General features: G+C 45.1%; 1 protein-coding gene across 1 annotated transcript in view; it reads right to left on the reverse strand.

Moving 5' to 3' along the window:
* Nucleotides 1-25,619, reverse strand: part of LOC144111865 (nose resistant to fluoxetine protein 6-like) — a 52,558-nt gene that overhangs the window by 15,138 nt on the left and 11,801 nt on the right. Inside the window, exons 6-13 of the mRNA XM_077644891.1 lie at nt 25,148-25,327; nt 23,843-23,936; nt 17,129-17,215; nt 7,710-7,881; nt 7,064-7,146; nt 5,499-5,621; nt 2,900-3,020; nt 1,535-1,724 (exon numbers count right to left, since the gene is read on the reverse strand). Of these exons, the coding sequence (XP_077501017.1) occupies nt 1,535-1,724; nt 2,900-3,020; nt 5,499-5,621; nt 7,064-7,146; nt 7,710-7,881; nt 17,129-17,215; nt 23,843-23,936; nt 25,148-25,327 (1,050 nt within the window). The remainder of the gene's footprint in view (nt 1-1,534; nt 1,725-2,899; nt 3,021-5,498; nt 5,622-7,063; nt 7,147-7,709; nt 7,882-17,128; nt 17,216-23,842; nt 23,937-25,147; nt 25,328-25,619) is intronic.

Consider the following 25,619-nt stretch of genomic DNA (forward strand, 5'->3'; position numbering starts at 1 on the left):
CTAGCGACGACTAGAGAGTAGCGCACTGCCAGAGCGTCGTCGTCCGCCACGCTCGCGGGTTGCACCACTGAGGTAAGCTCGCGGCATCCGGCACTGCGAATGTTGGGAACTTGTCGTCTGCTCTCATGATGCGGTAAGGAGCGGTCATTTTTCGACGTTAGGGCGATAGAATGCGCAGCCTGAGCACCGTGGTACGGTGCTGCAGTGCTCTTTTGCGGCCCCGTCGGTCGGTCTCGAAGGATGTGTAAAAGCGCCATATATGACGGCACTATAGACACTGCCTATTTTAATGTGTCGCTCGTAAAAGGTGATTTGGTGTGAAGAATGTACGTTGTTGATACGGGCCAGCTGTTACTAGGACGCCGACGAGCACTTTCCTTCCGAAGAGGCCGCCATTCGGTTAGAGACGCAAACCAACGTCGTCAAGCTCAGTTCTCGATAACCGTGGTTAGCGGTGTACTCGCAGTTTGGTCCGCAGTGTGAACAGCAGTAACCACGGGTAGCGAAAACCACGGTCATCGTAATCGCAGTTAAGCGTGCTATTTTCAGAAGGGTATAAGAGAGGTTAGGTCATTTGAAACGCCTCTTTAAAAGTTCCCCTCGGAGGCGACGGCTCAGCGAAGAGAGATACCATGGTCTGCAACGATTTTCTTTTCGCCAAATAATGTAGCATAACCCGCTCGAATGACCATCCGCTATTCTTGTTTAAAAGACTCTGATAAACTATCACTGGCACAAAATTTCTCTCTCCGTTTTCTGTTGAACTTTCAGCGAACGTCTCTGTTGTCTGCTTTGATTGTTTTACCGTGTACAGCTGCACCATCCGCGTTCTTTCTTGGCTGGCACTTAAATATGTGCGCTGAAACTGCTGCGTTTGTATCGCCTTTTGTCAAAGGTAACCAGGCAACGGCGTTTGCTTCTGAGACGTATTGTGGAGCATGCAGTTACGGCACCCCTAAATACCAAACGATCTCCAGAGGTGAAGACAAGGGTTTTTCGTTCGTAACGTAGATTTGTAACTGAAGTTTGTCATAAGCGCTCATATACACGCATCAGAAAAAAACCGCGTTGCCTAATTGTACTTTCGGCAAAGGTGTTACATAAAACTGTGGAAATGCACTCTCCGGACTGAAGGGCTAGCCATTTCTGTTAGAGCCTTTTCAATTGATCTCCTCCAGTGTTTCCAGCCTTTCTGTCTCAAGTTGGGTTTTATGCCTTTATTCCACTTCTAAATATATTTGAGTTTCTTTGACGATGTGTGGAACTCGCCACATCACGTTGGATTGAAATTAGCTTGAAATCATTAGCTCATTAGCTCTTGCTTTACTCATTAGCTAATGAGAAACCGTCTACCTAATGAGGAAACCCTAATTAGCTTGAAATCAACTTTCTGTCGGGCGTATTGGATTCGCCTGACTTAATTTTATTCCATTAAGACGGAATTTTTCTCTTTGTTCTCAACTGACTTCATCGTTTGTGGAACATTTGGTAAGAATGGAGACAAATGATGGCAGCATATAGGGCTTAGACATACCTCCTCGTCCAGTGGCGCAGGCGATAGTGACCCAGGACATAAGAATGGACCACAGGATCCGGTCGAAGAACGCCAGAGATAACTTCCCAAACTCAGTAGTCGGGTCTTTGACTTGGTACCAGGGTACCTTAATGAAGATGCAGAAGAGCCCACAGGCTATTGCGAACAACCAGGCCGCGAACTGGCATGCCTGAAAACAGAGAGTTTTAGATCAAAATGAAATGCAAACGATCATTGTAAAACGTGTGGTCGCGGAAAATTTGTGTATAAATGTTTACAGAAGGTGGCACAAGAGACGTCGGAAGTACACAGTTTCAGCGACCGCAAGCAAAGGGGCCGATTCAGCAGGAATGCCCTTTAAATTTACATAAGGAGTGGTCTCTACTCATTTTAAGGAGAGAATTTCATTGCGGCCACATTTTGAGTATGAAACTGAAGATGTTGTTTGCGTAAAGAAGGAAAAACCTTAATTCTTCAAGAGAATCTTACCAAACATTTCTGTACAAAATAATTTTTGAACGGAAAGAAGAGTTTATCAGCGCAATTTTTTCATAGATTGTAAGATTTCACTATAGCAATCAATATATCCGCAGTTCTCCCTTCGGCAGTATTGACTTTTTTTGCTATCGTCAAAAGTGTTAGCCTCTGGCTTTCTATGGCAGTCTTAACTGCTTGATGCGAGCGATGGAAAAACTATAAAAGAAAGATTTTGTTATATATTGGAAGAGTGGACCATTACCTTGAATATTTCGCTAGCAATACATTACGGTTTTCGAATATTCAAAATTTTGTCCATGAATGTTGGACATGAAACCCATGCTGGAGCTGAAGTCCCTTAGCTGCTCTTCCAGCTACAGAAAGAATCGGTTTCCTCTGCTTTAAATTAATGTCACACTGAACTCTCTGACGCGCTACCAGAGCAAGCTAACTCACGGACGGTCCCTTGGCCAGAGACTTGGAAGGCTGTACAGGCAAAGCTGGAGCTCCTTCGTTTCTTGCTCAACACGTTCGTGAGCTGGTGGTCGTGATTAGGCTCCCTACTTACGTGCTTATTGCCAGGTGTGTCAGGGAAGCCCACCATTAGTCCTTAAAATTTTGCTTTTTGCTTTAAAGAGCAGCTGTGTGTGTCATAGTGAGGCCTGCATGTATGTGAAAGGACTCCGAGTTAGCATTATAGATTACGGTTATATGCGGTACCATACTGAAAACCACCAACCAACTTGCTGAATGTTAATGAGGAGGCGGGCTTCAACTAAAAAACAGAATGTTGAGGAGTGGGCCAAATGAGGCGAACAATTCGCTCGGGAATCTTGGATGCCGACAAAGCAACTTTTCCCCGAAAATAAACAATGGGCGAGCTTTCACCTTTGAAATCTTTTTCTCCTTAAATATTCCGACGAAGAAATATGTCATACAGCCGACGAAGTAGCACACGGCGTGGTAGAATGGGTAGAAGTAGTAGTGGAAACCAGTCCTGAGGAATGTCCTGCGGAAAAGAAAAACGAAACATAAAGAAGTATTGGTGTCTCTCTTAACTGTTCATTAAATGGGCGGATCTGTATCCCCTTCAGTCACTGTTAATAAACAATGTTAGTAATTTTTCAAGTTTTCAGATTGTACAATATGCATGCATAGACGGCATACATGCTCCTTGATGGGTTATATTAAATTTCTGCCGAGTCCTGGTACCTCCATATTTCAACCCTACACAGTGGAAGTCAGTATATAGCATGTGTATTATGGCAGGTACGGAGCTGTCATGTATAGAATTTTCGATAAGGCCGCTATGGACGAGGGTGGCTATGATGAGCACTCAGCAGACTAGGCAACAAGGAGCATATATAATGCCAAAATATATACCACCAAAATGCCACCATAAACATAAAAGTAGAAGGTTGGACGGCCGCCGCCATAGTTCAATTCCTAGAGCACCGTAAGAGACATACGGCGGTCGTCGGTACGTATCGCATTGGCGGCATATTTTTTTCCTCGGCTTACTAATCATTTTACTCCGCAGCATAAAATGAATACACTACTAATTTGTCATTGACCAAAACGAGAAATTAAAGAACACAATTCTTTCACGCTTTCTTCAATTTCAGTGACTTATGGCTTCCTTCATATCCTAACGAGTCCCTCATTCCCCTAGCCTTCTCGACTGAATAGGGTCAGTAAGGCCTTGGTTCTGCCAGTATTGATGCCCTAGATAGCATATGATGGTTCTCGCGCGGATACCGCCTTCGCCGTTTGATCACCTTCAATGTGGCACTTGCGTTAGTTCAATACGTGCTGTTTCCACCGCTCTGAATTAGGGTGGCCCTGGTTAAATCCCTCATTATTAAGTTATACGCAACAGAAATACCGCATTCCCAGCCTCCTACGTTTTCTGTGCTTCGTCATCAGCGCCGACATCAAATGATGCCGACCGTCACGCCTAGGCAGTCTTGAAACCCCTCAAAAATCTAAAAGCAGCGCCCTCTCTTCTCAGCGCCCCCTGCTCAACAGTCACCCACTCCCCTTGAAACCGCGGCTCCCCCTACACGGTTCTGAACAAAAAAAGCACTTTTTAGAGCACGGCTACCGTTACACGGCTGCCGTTGAGCCCACAACCTGTGTTTGGCTTCAGCTAAGCTATTACAGCCTTCGCTATAAAAACAGTTTTCCTGTGACTGTTCGCTACCTTAGTTAGCATTTCTTATGCAAAGGCTGCTTATCAGCCGATTTCTACTAGATTACTCGATACACTGTCGCTCTGTACGCAGTGCTACGCGTATGCTATAGTGCGATAGCATTGGGATATTAATTTGGTTTTGGGTGCATAATGAACTTGTTTATACTTTCCACGCAAGAGAGCTTCAAAACAGAAGAAATTTTCGCCCACGACTTCTGAAAATGTTAAGATAACAGAAAGGTATTAGCCTGAAGTGAAAGTACGCCAAGTGGCAGTGCGAATTTCTTTAACTACAAGTGTCTCTGTTTATGTAGCGCAGCATAGATTCTAGCATTTCGTTCGTGCTAAACCGTCATTTTTTGCCTGTTTCATTCGTACTAGATTTCACTAATCGGCGGTTATTATTGTTACCGTGTGTCCATCTTGCATGCATGCGGAATCTCCGCGACTATTTCGTTATTTTCCAGACAGAATTCGCTATTGTACACTTTCATCTAGAAACCCTCAGTGAAATTAGTAGTCGCCACCGCCGTCCTGTGTTCATTTACTAGTGCGAAACAATTACTTCAGCGGTACCAATCCCGAGCAAGAATCTTGTCTGGTGTTGTCCCGTGCTCCGAGTGACGTTGCGAAAGCTGCAGCCAATGGGTGCAAGCTCGGGTGAGTTCGGAGGAGCGTCGCGCCAGCTGTCGCCCATGGGAGACAGGTGGCAGTTAAATTATTGATTGGTCGCGAGAGGTTGCTCGGGAAGAGAAACGTCGGTCGTACAATCCCTACCGGTGGCTGTCAGAGAAACAGCCACCTGCCAGAGCAGTGGCTCATCGCTTAACCGCTGCGCCACTGAGATGGTAGTGGTACGAGGACTCACCGCGATCTATGAATGTTAAGTAAAGAATAACCTGTTTAGCATATATGGATATTAACCCAATAAAGCTATCGCGTCACACCCTTAAGGCGGAGCTTAAGTGTCTTCTCTAATTCAATAATGAACACCGGCTTTCGAAGGTCTACTCGGTTTAACTACGCTAAACCCTCATCACGTTAAACCCGTACCACTTTTTTTTCTGTTTCCTGAAATGAAGAAATGCGCGCATGATCGCTCGTCTTGAATAAACGCGAGCATGTACCCTGAAAGTGGAAGTAAACGCCAGGGATTATTAAAATTTTTGATGCTTGTGCTTGCCGTCGGCTGGATATTGTTGCATGTGTATGGTAGAAGGCAACGAATTGACTGCTTTTGTTCCGAGCAGGTCATGTTAGGTAATGAAATTCCCAACATTTTTTTTTACTCACGTTATTGACTCGGTCAATGGAACGATAAATGGTGTCATCTCGTTGCCGGCCACTTGCCATGTTGCCACGGAACAGCCTACGAAGGACAACAGCACGAAGGCAGCCGCGGCTATCCTTGGACGACTGCAGCGGGGAAAAGAAAAATGAAACAAGATATTTCTCAGCAGCCCGACCTGTGCATCACTCAGGCTGGTAAACTTGGCACTAATATAAAAGAAATTGTGGGTGACTACTGTGCTCTTTACTTGCCAGTGATTTTTATATTGCATTAAAGGTGGGCTGTCCTGCCCTGTGAAACTTGAAGTATCTGCATGTAAGGATCACTATAATAAATTTTTATGCCTATTCTGCTGCTTCTTTCTTCATTTGTTCAGTATGCTTAGTGTTTTACGTGGCGCGCTTTAAAAAAATGACGCAGCTGCTGTTCATGTTAATAAGAAGACAACGCAATTCATTAAGAAAGAGCGGTGAAAAGAGCAAGTTGCCACCGAGACTACGTTTGCCAATGCAGATGGCAGTAAGGCTCCTTCAGAGCCTCTTTAAGCAACCTTGTAGGCTTCTATCGGCTTCCTGTTAACTACGTGATCAATGGTAAAACAAACTTGTTTCTTTTCTTTGAATACAAGTAAAGAAGACGCGAGTCAACTGCTTAGATGAGCAGTTTTGGGGCCTGTTGCCCGCATAATTAACAGCATTTGGTAGTATTTGGCGAGTTATTGAAAACAAAGCTCATATAACTAGAAAAACAGAAAGGTGTGATAGCACTTGAGCTCAAAAAGTACAACATTCGTTCTCCCGGAGAAAAGTATCAAATTAAAGACGGAGACATAAATCGCACGCAAAACTGCTAGTCTGAAGGACTCTAAGGAGGAGGTGAGTACTATGAAAAACAAAAAGAGAACCGTTCGTTGCCGCTATACTAGTTGAAATGCTTAGACGGTAACTCTGATCAAATCACGTACTAATAATTAACCGGCTGTTTACTAATCTACATTCACGATATTTAAAAAGTAATGGTCCAACAATGTCAGCGTGCCTGCAAGAACATAAACACACAATAGAAAAATGGACGTTATTTCAGAGAAATCACTGGCGCAGTGATTAAAAAAAGCATCAAATCAAATGTTTTATGTGCAGATAAAGCCAAAGCCATTTCTGCGAATCCGAAAGATCTTTTGGCAGGTTACAAGTAGTCGGAGCCAAAAATAGCTGCAGAGTGTTTGAAGAGTTTCGCACGCTTCATTGTTCCAAAGAAACTATCAGCGGAAGCAGCACGCTGTCGTCTCAAGGCGACACCATAGGACCTGATTTGGACCACCACCGCGTGTTTCCTGTTTTTCTCTTTGATATTGAGACCAAAGTGAAAGCAGCCCCCCCCCCTTCCTTGCAATCACCATTCTCTCTCGTCACTTCAAAGAGAAACAGGAAAACGGCACGCTTTCAGTCACTTCATTCGCAACGTTAACAAGTAGATTTTTTGCTAATACTGCACCACGGGCTACGCGTCTTCTGTAATGACTGAATTGGGGTATGACTGAAAATAAGCATATAGAAGCTTGTCTTACCTCTTCAGCAGCAACAGAATCGGCAAACTGACAAGGAAGAACTGGAAATCCAGAGACAGGTACCACAAGTGTCCAAAAATTGGCTGTAATCAAAGCATAACGGGGATATGCTGACATCCACTGTGTTCTGGCATTTTCGGGGCGCTTAACTGATTGCTGTTTGGAGAGACGGTCTTACTTTCAACATATATTGAATATATCAGATGCCTAGCATTTCTAACGCGGAGTGCCAAGCAGCAAAGATTGAGGCGCGCTTTTGTAAATCTAAGACGCAACCTTGAAAACCTGTCATACTAATTCAGTGCAAGCTTATTGAGAATGCCACGTGCTGCTTATTCTGGTATTGCCTGTTATTTTGCGGTGCGTGAATGTAATCCAGGAGTGAGAGGTCAAACTTCATAGCGTAGAACGTCACCGGCACTGTATTGATGCTTTTCTGCACTCTACAACAAATCAGTGAAGCCACCGACGCACTCACAGAGGTATTGAGACTGGCTCGAGGAGCTGTGAGGTAAAACATAGGACAAAGCTCAAACTTTGATCTATCTAGCGAATTTATGGAGTTATCTTCCATGCATGCAGCGCTTTCTGATTTCTGCAGCGGCCGGTATAGATTATACGTCCCCGTACATAGAGGCAAACGTACAGTATCTACAGTGACTTCGAAGTCATAGTTTTGGACTTGAAGAAGCAGATACAGCCACTGCCTCTGAAATTCGTCATTGAGCTTGCGGAAGTACGCCTTAGCGTCTGGTCCGGAGGTGATAAGAGGCAGCAAAAACAGGCACATGAGGCAGAAGAACACCGGAACCATGGTTCTGAAAAAAAAATAAATGCACAGTGTAATCAATCGCTGAAGCAGATTCGCGGTTCAAGGTGCTTAAAATCAGAAGTTACAGTCGGCTAATTAAGGCTCGAAGTGTGAAGGGAAAATGAACGCTGCTGTCTCAGTGTCCAGTTTCCGCTTTGTGCTATGTGCCTAACAGGTCTGCCTTGTCAGTTCGGGCCCTGAAACTCATTTTGCTAAACCACATCAACGGCGGAAATATTTTTTAATTGATTAAATCTTCGTATCAATACTACTGGTTGTTTGATAGAAAATAAAACAAAGATCAGTAATCGCGGTCACACTAATCGCCTGAGTGCACGATGGGAATCTCAAATATCCCACTACCGAAAAAGCGTCTTGGAGAGCTAAAGGCGCAGTGGCGCATATTACATGCAAGGGAAGAACTATGAAGTGGATGAGGAGCAGATGAGCAGGGACACATGGGTGGTAACGGTAGAAAAATTGCGATGGGATTCTCCAAGACTCGTTGCAGGCAATGCGTTTAGACGAAAGAATAGCCAGTCCTTAATGCTGACTTTATGAAATGCTGCGTCGAGACGGGGACCCTCTGGAGAGCGCACATGCCTGTCAAACTTCTACAACCGCTGTTGGAGCCACCTATAGCTGCTCAGCAAGGGGCAGGTCCATCTGGCGCCCTCGCAGGCACTGGAGATAGACGTGAAACACAGCAAGGAAGAGCCACGCGATGTAGGGTACGGCTGTACCACTGCCTCAATTTTACCGAGAATCAGGGTCCGTATTCCGAGTATGGGTCATAATAAAAGCGTCATAATCTGCCGCAGTGGCTACACCTCATTTTTCAAAACGCCGGAAGCGGATGTGGTGGTCCGGATGCAGCAAAAAGGGTTGAAGAAATCGGACGGTGAAGTCAGACACATAGCGTACGCTCCTCTACAGCAGATGCTCAAGGACAGCCAACATGGCGGCACACTCTGAAGCCGAGCGTCTCGCTTCGAAGTGAACTCGTCGGTATTACTGTGTTTTTCGGCGCGTGAACAGGCTATAAACAGGTTACGGGACTCTCGCTTCGTCTTATCTTGCCTATAGCAAATTGGATGGACGATAAATTTGGCCTGCTTTTTATTTGGTTGGATAATTCTGTAGCTCCTAGGCCTACCGAGCAGCGGTTTGTTGCAGAAATTGTTCTCTTCATTCAAACCGAATGGTGCCACTATCACCGGAGTTATCGCGTCTGCGTAGGTTATATGATGTAACATAAAGCATAATGACCCTCGAAATAGTTGCGTTTACTTCGCGCAAACGTGCATTACCCATTCTAGAACTCTGTATTAGCTGTTTAAGCATCTTGCATCATGATCGTGTGTAATGCCTGCCAGCGTGAAACCGCTCATGTGCACGGATGGTCACTCGACCGTGACGCGCTGCTACACCGACGCGTTTGACATGCCAGAGGTGGTTTTTCGGCGTCCCTTACTGTTCTCGGTAGCCGCGGTGGTGTGGCTCTGTATTTTGCTCAGGAGTTAGGTTGCAAGTTGGTTTTCATGCGCCAGTGTAGGCATGCCGGCGCCTTGCATCATGGCGAACTTATGAAAATTTGGTCTGCGAAGTCTCCCAGCGCATTTATGAAGAGAAATACAGCAAATTCTTTTTTTAGCTGACCCCTTTTATTTGTTGACGGCAGAAAATTAAAAACCTATATGCGGCATTTCGCGGCTCTTGCAGTACATGCATAAAAGGAATGAAAAACGGAAATTACCCTCTGCACAACTGTCCGATAACAGCGACCACTTACGTTCAGCTATGTTGCAGACGGCAATTCGTCACGGCATCTTGGTTCAGCACAACACGGAGCGCGCATTGCGCAGTGAGTGAGTGCATGCTACAAATTTTCTTCTCCGTTCCCTTTTACCCTCAAGGTAAATCTAAAACGCCATGTTATGCGAGCAAGATAGCTGTCTTTTATTTACCGTAGGCTATCGACGGCTGTAGCGGCTGCCTTCTGTTACTGAAAAGGTATGCGTATTGCGTACAATATTTTCTTCTTTAAGCACACCTCCGACTTTTACGGTGCAGAAAAGAGTATCTGAACTATTGTTTCTGTTCGCCGAAGTCTACTGGGCAAATAAAGCTGCTTTCATATTACCCCTTTACGGTGGAATCCGATGGGCAGCTAAACTTGTGGCTGAATGTTTCTGCTCTCGCATTGGTCTCGTTCCATATGTCGGCAAAGAGCAAAAGCGCCGCTGGACGTTTCCCTGTGGCAACCGCAACGCAGTGATATCCTGCCGCCACTCACAGTCGCAACTGAACCGATATCCGCTTCCGGCGTTTTGACCAATCAGGTGCGGCCGCTGTGGCAGATTATGACCCTTTTTATTATTACACAAACTCCGAATGCGGCCCCAGGTTATGAACTTATCTGTTGGAGAGGTGGCGGGTAAGGGAGTGGCCAAGTAGACATTCGTATTGTGTGGTCTGTGGAGTTTAACCACCCAAAGATGCATATGGACTATGTTTCGGGTACATTTGGACTCCTTTTGGGTACAACGTTCTATATATTAAGAGCGCAAGGCTTTAAAGGGGCGCTGATGACAACTCGAGGCAATTTTTGTTCTATGAAAAAATAGATGCTATGGGTCTTTCTGGCGATGTAGATGCTTGTCCGTCAGTCAAAGAAAGACGCATTAATCGCTAAGAAAAGTGGTAAAAAATTTATCCGCCACTTGATTTAAACTTGAGATTCCAAGACCGGGAAAAGACATCGTCTGCGCTGATCGGAACCAAATATTGCTTTCATTCAACCATAGGGATTTGCGTGCAAAAAAAAAAGAAAAACTCTCTTTACGTAGCGCAATCTGCTTCCAAAAAGAGACAGTGGTGGTGGTACCTGTATTTATTTCTTTTTGTCTTTGCTAGCTTATAAAAGCTTTGTTTTCAATTAATGCAGCGCATTTGTCATTGAAAAGCTGGAATCTATCGATACAAGCCAACTCCAGATTAGTCTTCATTTTCCCTTTATCAAAAACGAGGGCCACTGGGCGACGCGAATGGCTTCCAGCAAGCGCGCGAAGCTCCGGTGCATCCGCTTCTGTGCGCGGCCCTTTCCTGTGAAGGGCAGGGAGTCGTTGCCATCCGGGCTGAGCCCCGTAAACGTCGGAGCGCCTTCAACAAAGGCGCGCGTAGTGGCGCCGGTGGCCTCCAGCGCAGGAGGGAATGTCAGATTGTCTTCGGGCACCACACGCGCCATTATCTCGAATCTCAGTAGTTCATTTTCCTTAAGTGAAGGATGCGGTCAGCGCAAAGATATCGAAGAAACCGTGTTTAAAGGGTCACTAAGGGCAAAGAGGGCTTGTTTAGCATAAAAACAAAGAATCAGAGATTTTTTTTCTGGAAAGAAGAATTGGATGGAGCTGTCATCAGTGCCCTTTTATAGCATGCGCGTCGTGCTTCGCACACTGTCTATGCACTCTATACTCTTAAAAAGTAATCAGTTAGAGAGTGCCGCTTTTTACCAACTACGCGTTACTACTTTTTTATCAACTCTGACTGCTTTCTACTACCTGGTTGCTAAATCTGTTGTGCCGTCTTAAAAGTAGAGTTAGTAAAAGTCGGCACTTACGTTTTACTAACTTCGATTGCTTGTTACTGCTGTAACGGTTAGCAACCATTCTTAAACAGAAGGTTGTATTATATAAATGGCACATATAGTAGTGCGAATGGCATGTTTTTTCAATAGAATATTTTTTCTGCGTCATACGTTTGTGCACATTTGCCATTTCTGCAATAGCAGGTTGCAAAGTTAAGGATGTTATCTTAGCTGACAGAGGTAAGAGGCTAGAGAGGGCCAGATTTACGAGGAATCCATGGCGAGCAAAGAATTAACCTGCGCATGCGCAGTGAACGTGCCTAGTTTGTGTCACCTTTGTGATTTTAGGCTTTCCGCGCATCGCATGAGTATGCTCGTTTGATTATATTGCTTCGAAAACGTAGTAGGCTCTGATGCCACCGTGTCAATGTCAAAGTACAGTCGTCAGCACGCTTAACACGAATGAGAGAAAGCGTGTCCTAGAGCGGCTTGGACTAACGCCAGCACCGCGATGTGTTGCGCGCTCTTGCCGAGATAACATCTTGGTATTTTTGCGGTGGCTGACGAAAGCTGGAGCGCAGCCGGATTTGACTACTCACCTTGTTATTTCGCTTGTATCTAGCCGGCAGGGTGAGTCGCTCACTTGACTGTTTCGCGACTTTTCTCTACTGGCCGCGGCTCACGCGGGCGCAGAACACACGTTGCGGTTTGCTCATCTCCAAAAAGCGCTAAAGTGGCGTGTCTTCACACCGCTCGAGCGCTTTTCCAGGTCGGCCTTAAAGCCTGTGATCTAAAGAAATGAACATTCGGAAGAGCAGAGCAAACGTGGGTTTTTGGCGGTTGTAAAGATTGGACAATAAATTTTCAAATACGGTGGCCTCCTTGCGCTGGTCCTTCATTTCTCACATTCTAGGACAGCGTGTGTCGCTGTGCTCTCGCAGGTTAGTGTCTGGCTTCCTGTTTCGCCCACGCTGCACTGGAGATCCAGTGCAGGTGCGCAAGAGCTGCTCGTGTCATGAGCAAGAGACGTCGATGCAATTCAAAGTAAAATTTTAATGTCTGATTATTAGCGAGAAGCGCTATATAAGCATCCGTTGGGATAAAAATCTGACTCTTTTGGAAAACTTCGTTTGGTTTTATAATATTTAATACCCAAAGCGACTCAGGCTATGGATGCCGCACGAAAGCCACTCAGGTTGTGGACACCGCAGTGGAAGGGCAGCGGATAATTTCTCACATCTGTAGTTCTTTGACGTGCACTGGCGTCGCACAGAACACGTCCGTACAGCATTTCGCATCCACCAAAATACGACCGCCGCGGCCGGGATTGAACCCGGGTCTCCTGAGCCAGCAGCTGAGGACAACAGATATTGGATGCGTGGTGGCATTATTATGCAAACTAGGAAGCCTCTGGCCAGAGATGCAACGAGTCCAGTGGTATAAGCCGTTGGAGGATACCGATTGCCTTATAATTGATTGCTCTTTGGAATATTCTGCGAACTAAGTGAACTGTTGCCACGTGCTCATATCCGGGCACTCTTGATGCGGTCTTTACCAAGTTACTCTGAAATGGCATGCATGGCACTTGATTTTCCGCGAAGATTGGCATCAAGAAGAAATAATACTGTAAAATGGCGTTGCTCGTGTAAGAATATCATCAAGGGCACAGACCACTTGTTACGGTTCGGGGAATTTTATGCCTAGAAGTCTAGAAATTTATAATACGACAGCATGAAGCGATATGGCAGCTCGAAGTGGATAGTTTTCAGGCAGCTAGCCGGTTGAGACAGCATGAACGCGCTAACGCCGATATAGGCGCGGCAACACCCAATGAAAGTTACGATAGTTTGGGATGACGCTAGACCAGTGTTATATAAAGTCATGCATCTAACAAGTGTGTGCTAAAGATTCCGCGCAGAGTGCCGAAGGAAGGGCGCCTCGCTATAGTTTACATGGCCCGTACAATGTCGCAGCGAGAAATAACTGCTACAGTTGGGCGGCCAGTTTCCACGGTTAATCCGAATTGTCCGGGCATTCAGAGACGAAGAACGGATAGAGGATGCTGCACGCACAATTCTGGAGCGGGCAATAACCCCTGAAGAAGATATTCTCTTTGTAGCCTCTTCAGTGGACAACCCCTTCCTGACAGCGCGTAAATACGCGATGAGTTTGGGCTACAAGCTAGCACGGACACCATGCGCAGAAGACTGCGTAAAGCGGCCATCCAAAACCGGGTCGCCGCTAGGACGCCAGTGTTGGAAGCGCCGCATCGCCACCAGCAACTCCAGTTCGCTCAAGAACGCGAATAGTGGACGCCGGACGACTGGGAATACGTCGTTTTTACAGACGAAGCGACGTTTTCTACGCGGTGAGACCAACCCCAAAGACTTGGCGTCCTGAACAGCACCGGTAAGTCCTTAGTGCATTTTATAGCCATGCGATGCTGACAAGTCGTTTTTTTTTTTTTTCAGCATGACCGAGCCACCATCCACGCCGCGCGAGTTGCGCAAGATTTTCTGGATCGCCAAGCGATCATGCAGCTTGAGTGGCCCAGCCGCAGCTCCGATCTAAACTTAACTGAAAATGTTTGGGGCATGAAGAAATTTAATCTTTCGAGGCGCTTGGGCTCGAGTTGCACAACAGCGGACTACCTCTGGATTGCCCTACCAGAACAATGGGAGATCGTGCGGGCTGGCAGAGAGGTTGTTAACGCGCTCGACAATTCCCTGCCTGAGCGAATGGACGCAGTGAAGAGCGCGGGAGCACGCGCGACTGCATTGTCAATTAGGCAGAATGTTCTTTTTACTGTCAACAAGTGCTCTAGCCTTTATTTCTCGTTGGAACCAGGGCTGGTTTGTTCCTAATTTGTGCTTGTGCTCAAAATCGGCTCGTTTCGGTTTAGTTGGCGCTTCTCGCTAATAATCAGACATTAAAATTTTACTTTGAATTGCATCGACGTCTCTTGCTCATGACACGAGCAGCTCTTGCGCACCTGCGCTGGATCTCCAGTGCAGCGTGGGCGAAACAGGAAGCCAGACACTAGCCTGCGAGAGCACAGCGACACACGCTGTCCTAGAATGTGAGAAATGAAGGACCAGCGCAAGGAGGCCACCGTATTTGAAAATTTATTGTCCAATCTTTACAACCGCCAAAAACCCACGTTTGCTCTGCTCTTCCGAATCTTCATTTCTTTAGATCACAGGCTTTAAGGCCAACCTGGAAAAGCGCTCGAGCGGTGTGAAGACACGCCACTTTAGCGCTTTTTGGAGATGAGCAAACCGCAACGTGTGTTCTGCGCCCGCGTGAGCCGCGGCCAGTAGAGAAAAGTCGCGAAACAGTCAAGTGAGCGACTCACCCTGCCGGCTAGATACAAGCGAAATAACAAGGTGAGTAGTCAAATCCGGCTGCGCTCCAGCTTTCGTCAGCCACCGCAAAAATACCGTGATGTTATCTCGGCAAGAGCGCGCAACACATCGCGGCGATGGCGTTAATCCAAGCCGCTCCCGGCCACGCTTTCCGTCATTCGTGTTAAGCGTGCTGACGACTGTACGTTTGTTGTGTCCAGCACACAGGCGGTCGCTCTTATTGGTGTCAGGTGTTCTTCATACTTAATGTATAGCTCTTGCGGATTTTTTTCCAGAGTGCAAAATAACACATAACACCAACACATCATACTGGAAACCTAGCACCATGGGATGCAAGTAGTTTTTAGGCGTTTGGTGGTAGCTGCTTCAACCTGCATTTAACAGAGTGCTATGCACCTTCACCTGCGCAAAGAAGCAGTGACTAAGAGGGTATAGTAGTGCATTCTTCAGTTAAGTGGCTCTGAAACACCTTCCGAGGAGAGCCCATGAACTCGCGCAATCACTCAACTGTGTTGTCTAGGACAATTGAGCCGAACAATACAGTTCTACAAGCAGCATTGGACCCACAATCACGCGCGAAATTTGGCCACTACTTTCTGGTGACTTTTTCCTGCTCGCGCCCTTTTCCGTCGCTCGCACCTGCGTACAACAGTTGGGAGATGGCTATTGGTTATATTCTTTCAGATGGAAGGCAGATGCCGTGGCCAGTAAGCCGCATAGCTCCGGCGGGTCAGGAAGTTCCGCCTTCGGAGGGAAAGGCGCGAAGCCATTGAAATTCAAATTTTGACTTCAGATAACTTAGCTTCTACAAAGGACATTAACAAAAATTCTTGCTGCACAATGTTCGGGAATCTACGTGCTTTAACATCTCATGCCTACTGCAACTTTAATACAGCCCATTTCAGAGCCCCTTTAAAGGTTGTACTTTAAACCAGGTTTTTGCAGAGTAGTTTTGTTTATGAGGGTTTAACATCCCAAAGCGGCTCGGGCTATAAGGGAAGCCGTTGTGAAGGGCTCCGGAAAATTCGACCACCTGGGATTCTTTCACGTGCACTGGCATTGCACAGTACACAGGCCTCTAGAACTCTGCCTCCTTCGAAATTCGACCTCGGCGGCCCGGATAGAACCCGCCTCTTTCGGGTCAGCAGCTGACCGCCATAACCACTGAGCCACCACGGCGTCTGCAGACAAGATGGCATCGCTTACTAGTCATTTGGTAGGGCTTGATAGTTTGATTTGACGTAAATGTTAGTTATTGCTACAACTTTGAAGGGTTAGTAAATTTTGCCGCCATGCAATTAACTACCTCCAGTTACTAACAGCGTGGCTACATATTGGTTACTATTTCGCTAGATAAAGAGTAAGGCGGCCGCTTTTTTTTTTAAGTGAGTATGCGTCTGTTTCGCGAATGCATACACTCGGCAGAAATAATATTTCAAGAATCCTTCGAAGACTTGCAATACCTAGACACAGTTTTCGCTCGCACTTTATCGCTTGCTTGCGCCTCTGCTTCGTGAATGGCTAACGTTTTATGTTGATCCAGCTGTATGTTGGACTCTTAGCTTTAGTGCCAAAGTATAGAAAACGCTGCTGTGCGTATGTAGTTTCATAAATTGTTTTATTCAGAGCGCCAGTTTGCGGGTCAAGGATGGTTTTCGTTTTGTAATAACGCTACGTCTACAATTGCATCACCACATTTTCTTGCCCTGTGGCCCTGCGAAACGGCCTACTTTTTCACGTAGCGCTTCTTTCACATCTTGTTCAGAAGTCGCAGCTTGAAGTCAAAAGTTCTTTTGGTCGTTTATGAAATAAAATAAAATAATTATTTCATATCATAAGTACTGTCTAAGAGCCACGAAAAAAATATTAGTGTAAAATGAATAATTTACAACAGTCAGACTGCATTCACAGAACCAACGCGAGGTTATGGTATTCTGAAAGATATATCAGACAGAAATCGTCATGGGCTGCATATGACAGACAACCGACTGCTTATATGGGTGACACATTGTACACAGCGGGTAGACAAACGTACTCCATAACGCCAGACAATGCGATGGTGCGGCTGGGCTAGTAAATTCGCAACCATGGAATGGCCCTGGATGGCGGTTCTGCCTAACCTTCCGTGCATATATGTCTGCTGATCTTTAAGAGGGGTGACCCCTCTGACGACTGCTTGATGCAGACATGCGTAGATAAGAAGTATGGACTCTTATCTATGCATATCTGCGAAGGTAATCCGTATATCTATGCATATCTACATCCACCCACTTGTCTACGGATGGACGGAAGATCACGCTTACCTTATGAACCTTCTGACTACGGCAATCACGAAGACGATCACTCCATTCCTCTTTTGCCTGTGCACGACGAAAGCTAAGAGAAATCCGCTGCAAGAAAGCATTTATAATATAGGTACAGTGGTGGCTAATAAAAGCACATTAATGTATTTAAGCGCTGTTTGGACAAAGTACGACAAGGGACGTTTTTTGTACTATCTACGTAGATTACTAATGTGTCATGGCGTGCAGCACAAGGTATATTGGTTGCTTTTACGTGCACATTATGTTACTGAACCCACGCTTTCTTCTCACTGCGTGCTTTTGCGTGAAACCAAGCTGCTTGCTGAAGCATTCAATAGGACGCGGTGGCTTTCATGATTCCGGTTTTCGACGTGGTCTGTCTCGCCTGAACCTGGTTGCGTTGTTAAAGCCGCCTCTGCGCAGTGTCGGTAAACCAGGTTGAGGTCGGCAGCTGACAAAGTTAACCTTCTAAAGCATTCGCGCTTCGGTGATTGAAGCAGCGCGTTTAGAAGAAATCTCTCTCAAAGCTGGGCTTGAATGGCAGATGTAAAAGCGCTATCTGGTCAGTCTTGAGGGTCTTAAAACCGAGAACTTTAAAACAAAATAAAGGAAGGATTCTAGCAAGCATGGCCCGCACTAAACCCTCACATAAGTTTTGCGACATAAATTCAAGAATAAACATGGTTGTTCAGGTGTGTGCACGTACAAGAACGGTTAGTTACTGGGCACCGCCGACCTTTCGGTCGTCAAAGTCGAACTCACGGGCCTTCACAATAACCGCCTCAGCAACGATCCCTCTGGCTAACGTGATTGGCCAGCGGATGGTCGCCGGCCAGTCCCATACCAACATTTGGCAGTCACGTCGAGCGAGTCGCAAGCGTCTTAATCTTCATCGGCCTTCACTGCAGGGCACACCCACGCAGCCGCACTAGGCGCCGGCACTGATTCATCCCGTAGCCTGCCGCTGTGAAAACACGGATTACGCTCTACACCCCCTGGTTCAAGAGGGCGTCATCGTCGGCTACTCCGTAACCTGCTACGTTGACTCCCACGTGACCCCATCCACTACAAAAGGAGCACCTTCATCGACATTCGCAGCATTTGGCAGTAACGTCGAGCGAGTCGCGAGCATCTAATCTACTGCGGCCTTCATTGCAGGTTAGTGAAAAGAGCACGTTGATCATACGCATTATTATTAGACGCTCGTCTCTGCTGCCAAGTGTCTTGTGAACTTCTGCTGCTATCGTTTCTGTTTGCTGAACCTTATCGAGTGTGCTGTGTGACTGTAAGGAGACACACGTTTAGGATTGGCTGGAAAGGAGGCAGAAAAAATGAAAGAGGACTTTAAAGCTGATAAGCAAAGTTACGGGAAGAAACTAAAGCTGAAATGAAGCTACTTCGCGAGTCGTTGGAACGGGAAATGCGCAACGAAATTCGAGAACTGAAGAGCGAAAAGCAAGGCTTAGTTAAAAGCATCGAGTTTGCACATGACTCTATCAAAGAGCTTGAAGAAAAGGTAAATGCCGAAATCGCTGAAAACAAGAACCTTGCTTCAAAACATGCAAACAAATCTGGAAAGCAAAGCGCTTGATTTGGACAAGCGACTGATTCTGTCTGAGCCATACTCAAGAAGGGCTGACTTAGAAATTCAAGATGTCATCAAAAATGACAGCGAGTCTGTGATTTATATAGTCTCAAAGATAGGAAATGCAATTAAAGAACCAATTCAAGAAAGCGAGATTGAAGCCTGTCATCGAGTACCGACAGGAAAGGCAGATACGTCGAATATTGTCGTTCAGTTCCGGTCTCAAGCCAAACGTGATACAGTCCTCCCGAAAGCCAAAACAACGAGGGTGACAAAAACTGACGTTGGCCTGGAAAATTCTGATCCTCTGTACGTCAATGAGCACCTTTGCCCGGCACAAAAGAAACTTCTTGCGTTTGCTGTAAAAAAAAAAAGCATGAGCATCGGTGGAAGTCTGTTTGGTCACAGAATAGAAAGATATTGTTGAAGCAAAGTGGCGGCTCGGCTCTTGTACCGATAACCAGCGAGAAGGACCTCATCAAGCACTTCTCGCAATAAAACATTCGTGCTGAGTCAGCAGCAGGCGACAATCATACCTCACTTGGCAACTAAAATCTCGTCCTTCTGCTCTGTAATCAAAAAGAACTAAACAAAAATGACCTATCACGAATTTGTCCTACCACAACAGGTGAAGCTAGGGCACCGTAACTGTGAAACTGCTTTGTACCTCAGTGCGCCCTCAGTGGGCAACAAACAAGATGAAATCATTCTGTTATTAAAACAGTTCTCTTTCGAATTTACGGTTTTGATACTCTCTGAAACATGGTATCAACCTGGCTGCAGGATGCTAGAGCTGCTCGGTTATGAAGTCTTTTTCCTTAACAGACCTAACAAACGCGGCGGCGATGCTGCTACCTATACTCTCGCGTGCAAAAGGTGCCACATCCTGCCTAATCTTAGTGAAGTTACTGAAGATTATGAAGTGTTAACATTGGAAAAACGAAACCAGCTGGTTTCTGTAGTATACCGCCCCCCAAATGGCAACATGAAAAACTTTAGAGATTATTTTGACCAGATTCTAGAATATGCATCATTTAATAAATGTTTCCTTTTGTGCAGTGATGAATTTAATATTAATATTCTCGACCACAACGTTATTGTACGTGATTTTAAAATGAAGCTTCTTTCCTGTGGGTTTGTGAACTTAATAGAAACAGCAACACGTGTCACGTGCACGACTGTGTCGGCACTTGATTTAATAGTTGCGAATATTCAAACCAATGTGCTCTCTTGCGGTACAATTGCTTCTGATGTTAGCGATCACTGTCCGGTGTTTGTTGTCTTTCAAAATAAGCATGCTAAGCGAAACAACGTGAACGAGACCATTAGTGTACAGCGCATCACAGATGCCTCATTGGCAGCATTTAAGCGCTATATTACGAACTTCGACTGGTCTTGTGTGCTGCAAAAAACGGACGTCAATGATGCGTACGACTTATTTTTCATCATTTCCTATATCTTTATTTGAAGCACTTTCCGCTAGTAAAATACACTCCTTCCAATAAGATAAGGAAACCATGGATCGCACGAGAACTGTTCCAAATGATAAAGGACAAAAATCGTTTGTATCAAATGTTCCTTGAAAAAAATAAAAAGATATTGCTTGGAAAGCTTTAAACGATGTCGTAGGTCGCCGTGCGAATAACTATGTTGCAAAAACTATGCTATTAAGTGGCAAGGAAATAAAATGAAGAGCACTCGCAGAATATTTTAACACACACATTTTCTCAATCACATTTCTTCATCTCAAGATCTTACGGACAATAATATCGCCGGTTACTCTAGTCAGGTTAGCGAGACTATATTTTTCGAGCCTACTGATGAAAATGAGGTTTATAATGTGTATATGGGAATGAGTAACAGCAAAGCCTTAGATATCAATACAATGCAGATGAAACCACGTAAATATGTCTTACCCACAATTTGTCCCTTGCTTTCTCACATCTATAATTTTGCACTGGAATGCGGGGTTTTCCCCAACAGAATGAAAACGGCAAAAGTGTCCGCAATTTATAATGGGGGCGACCGAAATGTATTAGCAAATTACAGGCCCATTTCAGTACTCCCTGTGTTTTTGAAGGGGCTGGAAAAGGTTATTTCGTCAAGAATAACAAAGTTTTTTGACAAACATAGGGTAAAAACTGAATCACAATTTGGTTTCAGAATGGGTAAATTTACAAAAACAGCCTTTCTAACAATGAAAGAAATTATTTTGAACAATATTAGTGAGAACTTGTCTACGATGTGCTTTTTTCTCGATTTCAGTAAGGCGTATCATTTCTTAATTCATACGGTTCTTGCTAACAAAGTTCAAATGTATGGTATTCGTGGTAAACCACTCAGTTTGCTTAAAAGCTACCTTCAAAACAGAAGTCTGCCGGTGTCTGTAGATAAGGAACTTTCTTCCCTTTTGCCTATCAGTTATGGTGTCCCACAAGGGAGCATACTAGGACCCCTTTTGTTTAATGCATACATAAATGATATTGTTAGCATAGATCCTCCCATTGATTTTGTAATATACGCCGATGATAGCACAATACTTATTTCCGGCCCTAACCTTTACGATTTAATTGCGGAATGTAATGTAATAAATTATCTAGGAGGTCAATGATGATTCGATTAAACATATATCCTACAAAGTCCAAGGATATAATAAGTCGCGCAAGAAACAAACCGGCAACACCCAATTGTATGCTCAACTTTGAAAATCAACAAATAGAAATTGTTGAAGAGCACGAAATCCTTGGAGTATATTTTTCGTGTCATTTAAACTGGGATGCCCACGTCCAACACCTCTGCAAAAAACTCTCTTCGATCTGCGGAGCCCTTTCACGATGCCGTGAAACTTTACCTCTGAAATGTAAATGACAAATTTATTATGCATTATTTTTTCACAACTTGAATACTGTAGCTTAGTATGGGCCGCAGTGAAAAAAAATAAGATAAATAGCTAATATTGATAACATGACTACCACCAAATACGCCTTCCAAGAACGTAACATTGTCCGCGTTGATCTTTTGTATAATTTTATATCATTGCAAAAAATATATTTTTCCACAGCATCAGTTGTCAATTTTTACTCTACCCTAGCATCTTTGGACACGCGTCGTGCTAACATACATACCAGAAGTACTAACTCATAGAATATACCTCGTTTTCGCACCGATTATAAATTACAAATGTTGTCTTATAATCTGGCCCATTTTTAAACACATATCAACATACAACGGGGTATACAAAAGCTGAGCTGCGGAAATATTTTGTTCAAATACCATTCAATGTCTCCACTTGTTGATTGTTGAACGTTTGCTTGAGTGTTAACGTATTTTTCTTTCAACATATGTATGACCATTTCAATGTTCTCATTTTTAAACATTATTCGAGTCAGTGTATATATGTGTCGAGTGTTTTCTTTATTCAATCTACTATTGTATGCGTGACTGGTATTGCAAAATGTCCTGTACAGCTGGTGTGCTACTGCTTGTAGGGGTTTCCGGCACCCTGTCAAGCTGCCCAGGCCGCTTTTAGCCAGGAAACCCTCCGGTTGAGCCTGGAAAATAAACTTATTTACTTATTATTTACGAGGTTGCGAAAACGTTTTCATAATGCTCCCCGGCCCCACAACCTCATAACGCGAGGTTGCTCTTACGTGAAAAGAGATCTTGATTTTTCAGCGCTTGTGCGCCTTAGAATCCTGACAGTCGTCATAGGTATGGTGTAGGCGTCAGGAATCAGTTACATTTATTTGAATACGGCAGCGTGAATTTCATCCCTCATTGCATGATAGCCGCCGCTTCCGTATCGCTACGCTGGTTTTAACGGCGTCCGTGGAGGGAATGCGAGGTCGCTCTTCTAAATCTGGCATAACTGCAGACAACGTAAGTGTTGACTTAGACGACCGACTGGAGCGGGTCGTTGTAGGGTCTGACATGCATGGTCGGCTGCCAGGACAACGAATGGGCTAGGGGGATAAACGAAATAATTCCTTGAGGTCCCCTCTCCCCAACGTTCAATCGAAGTCCACATAAACACAGCTCACAGTCCATAGACCGTCTTCTTATCCCCGTAACCTCCCTCTTATAAAACAGATTTGACCACGCCACTCCTCATGGGCTGTGTTCAGTGTTTTTGATAACCACAGGGGGCCACGACTCCGTTTTATTCATTTCTCTTTCGTACAGTAATTGAGCACGAGCTTTCACGCATTCATGGGTTTCTGTTCCATGTTTTCTGGAGCGGTACAAATGCGCGGTGTTTTCTTAGGGTTTAGGTTCCTTCTCTCCTAACGGCATTTTGTTGTCATGTATTGCAATTTTCACCTTGCGCCAGCTCACACGACCGTCTTGCAGCCCTAATGGGGCAGCGTTCCTCCTGGAACATGCCTGTTATCACGACTATCAAGGTGTTGCGAATCCATCTTCTAACAATATGACACTGTGAAATGGCATCGTGTTTAAACTTTAGTGCAGGATGTATCTCAATCACTCGCATGCTTGGCTTTGCTTATGGACGTGACTGGACTTGCAACTGCCTGAAAAATGACAACTAGCGCTAAAATACACAACGGACAACGAAAAGACACCGACGGGACACACGCTAGAGTTACTGGAAAAGAACAGGGCCCAATAGGAGCGTGATTAAAGATCTGTGGGCTAGTTGGTTCTTTTCATTAACTGACTGAAACACAGTAAGTAGTGCTGAAATAAATAAGGAATAATAAAAAGACGCCGTCGGGATACACACTAGATTTTAGCGCTAGTTACCATGTTTCAGCCAGTTAATCAAAAACGCTGACTTGCACAACTTTCATCACGCTCCTGACTTGCAACCTTGCCTTTGACCTGCGACGCCGAGGGAGTGCGGTCATGCGAATATCCTACGTCTGGCTCAAGCTTATCCGCACCTCCTAGTGTCGTTGAGAACCCGTGGGAGAGTTGACGAGAAATTCGGCTAACCAAGGAACGGAGAAATTGGACTAGCCAGATTCTTAGTTATTGCAGTTGGCTGCAGTGTTAAAGGGTTGGGAGAAGAAGCAGTAGATGATGCAGGAAGACAAGAGGAGGATGTGATGCGACCACCGCCCGCATCTGCCGCTGAGGGCTTTCCTGAAGCGCCGTGCAATACGCACTTCAAGAAGAAAAAACAGTCGACGCTCATATATCCCACAGTTGTGAATATGTTCGCCCAGTTGTCGGCATATACTATGGCGTTCACCATGTTGGCTGGAGAGGAAAACAGCAAGTATGAGTAAAGCTGAAGGTTTTCTCATTGCTCTGCGCGCGCAGTATGCAAGCTGTGCGGAGCTGTGGGGCAAATAAAAATACAGTGAAATGCGCGACCGCGGCAAATGTGCGACTGCGGCATTCTTTAACGCACGCTGCCATTGCACATCACGCGGGTGTTTTTGGGTTGCGGCTGCATCGAAAGGCGGCAGCCGCGGCTCGTGTTGAACGTCGCCCCCGTACAATCCGAGCCTCACAGCCAAATTCACTACCACCGCGGCATATGCCTGAAAAAAGCATTTTTTGCGTTCTTTATTACACACGGTTGTACCGAAAGATAGTTGCCGATTGCAAAACCAATTCGCTCGAGGCATATTTCATTTATACCTTGTTAGGGCGGTGCAAATGTCGTCACTTTTCATGGGGCATATTAGCTGTATATTGACAGACAAAATTTTTTAAACTTCTCACTTCGAGGAAGCTTCGTCATAAACAGCGCTCGCACCACAGCTTTTATGCATGAGGATAGCGCAATTTCATGTCATAATCAAAATTTCATGTATGTTCACGTGGCTGAGGTTCCTGCGGCATCAAGGCAAATGAATAGCTTTTGACATTTTATGTTCCAATGAGCACAAGGCTAGAAACACCGTACTTTATTATTCCTGTGGCCACATTTCGATGGAGAATTAAAGAAAAAAAAATGACCACTTGCTGATATTTCGGTTCACGTTCATTATAACAGACTAGTCGAAACTAATTCTCACGCTTATTATGCAGCGTTCCCGCGGTATTTTTGTGGCACATAATTGGCCAATAACCGCTGAACATGCTTGTCTTTCTGCAATGAAGCCTAGTAGGAAAAGTGCGTTGCTAACCGGCGCGCTTCGCTTACACTACGCTCTGGTAACTGGACTGCTATATTCAGAAACACTTGAAACGTTAGCTTCTTAAGCTACCCCAACACGATTAAGGACAGTGGCCGTCATAAACAGCTTACAAAATACAAAAATACATCCCGTCAGATGAAATAATGATACGAATGAGCCCTGGACATAAGCCCCTTTTATGCTGTCGAGGGTGCCTTTTCGTTGGCAACTACATTACAAATGACAAACCGACACCTGTTGCGACAATGATAGAGTATATATGTGCTGTTATTTTATCAAGAACTTGCAATGGTTTCTTTTAGAGGCCAAAGGCTTACGTACCCCAAATGTCCGAAGGGGCACCGTAGCTGTGTCCAACAAGGATATAGACAATGCTGAAGAACCGGATGCCATGCAGGAACCTCATGCTGTAGGCGTCAGAGCTCTTGTTGGTCGTGATTTGAAGCATCATGCGCGTATTTGACACCACAGAGAATGATGTCAGAACCGATAAAAGAACACCTGAAATGAAAATGAGCGAGAAGTAAAGGAGACCGAATACAAAGAAGTTCATATTTCGTGTAAAGATCATTACTGAACTGCCTTGGAAAAAAGTTTGGCTTCGTGAACTGGTTTTTAAGGAATTAAGCTCCACGGCAACGCGAAAAGGGATAGTCGTATAAGGGAGTATATACGGCAGGTCTTCCTTTCCTATTTGCACGTCCATGAATGCGTGGACGTGTGCTTTCGCACTATGATTAATTCGCATCTGCTTTAATGCAACTTTTTCGCCCGTAAGCGAGTTCCGTGGGCA

This window comes from Amblyomma americanum, unplaced genomic scaffold (genome assembly GCF_052857255.1).
Source record: "Amblyomma americanum isolate KBUSLIRL-KWMA unplaced genomic scaffold, ASM5285725v1 scaffold_12, whole genome shotgun sequence".
Classification (NCBI taxonomy): Eukaryota; Metazoa; Arthropoda; class Arachnida; order Ixodida; family Ixodidae; genus Amblyomma; species Amblyomma americanum.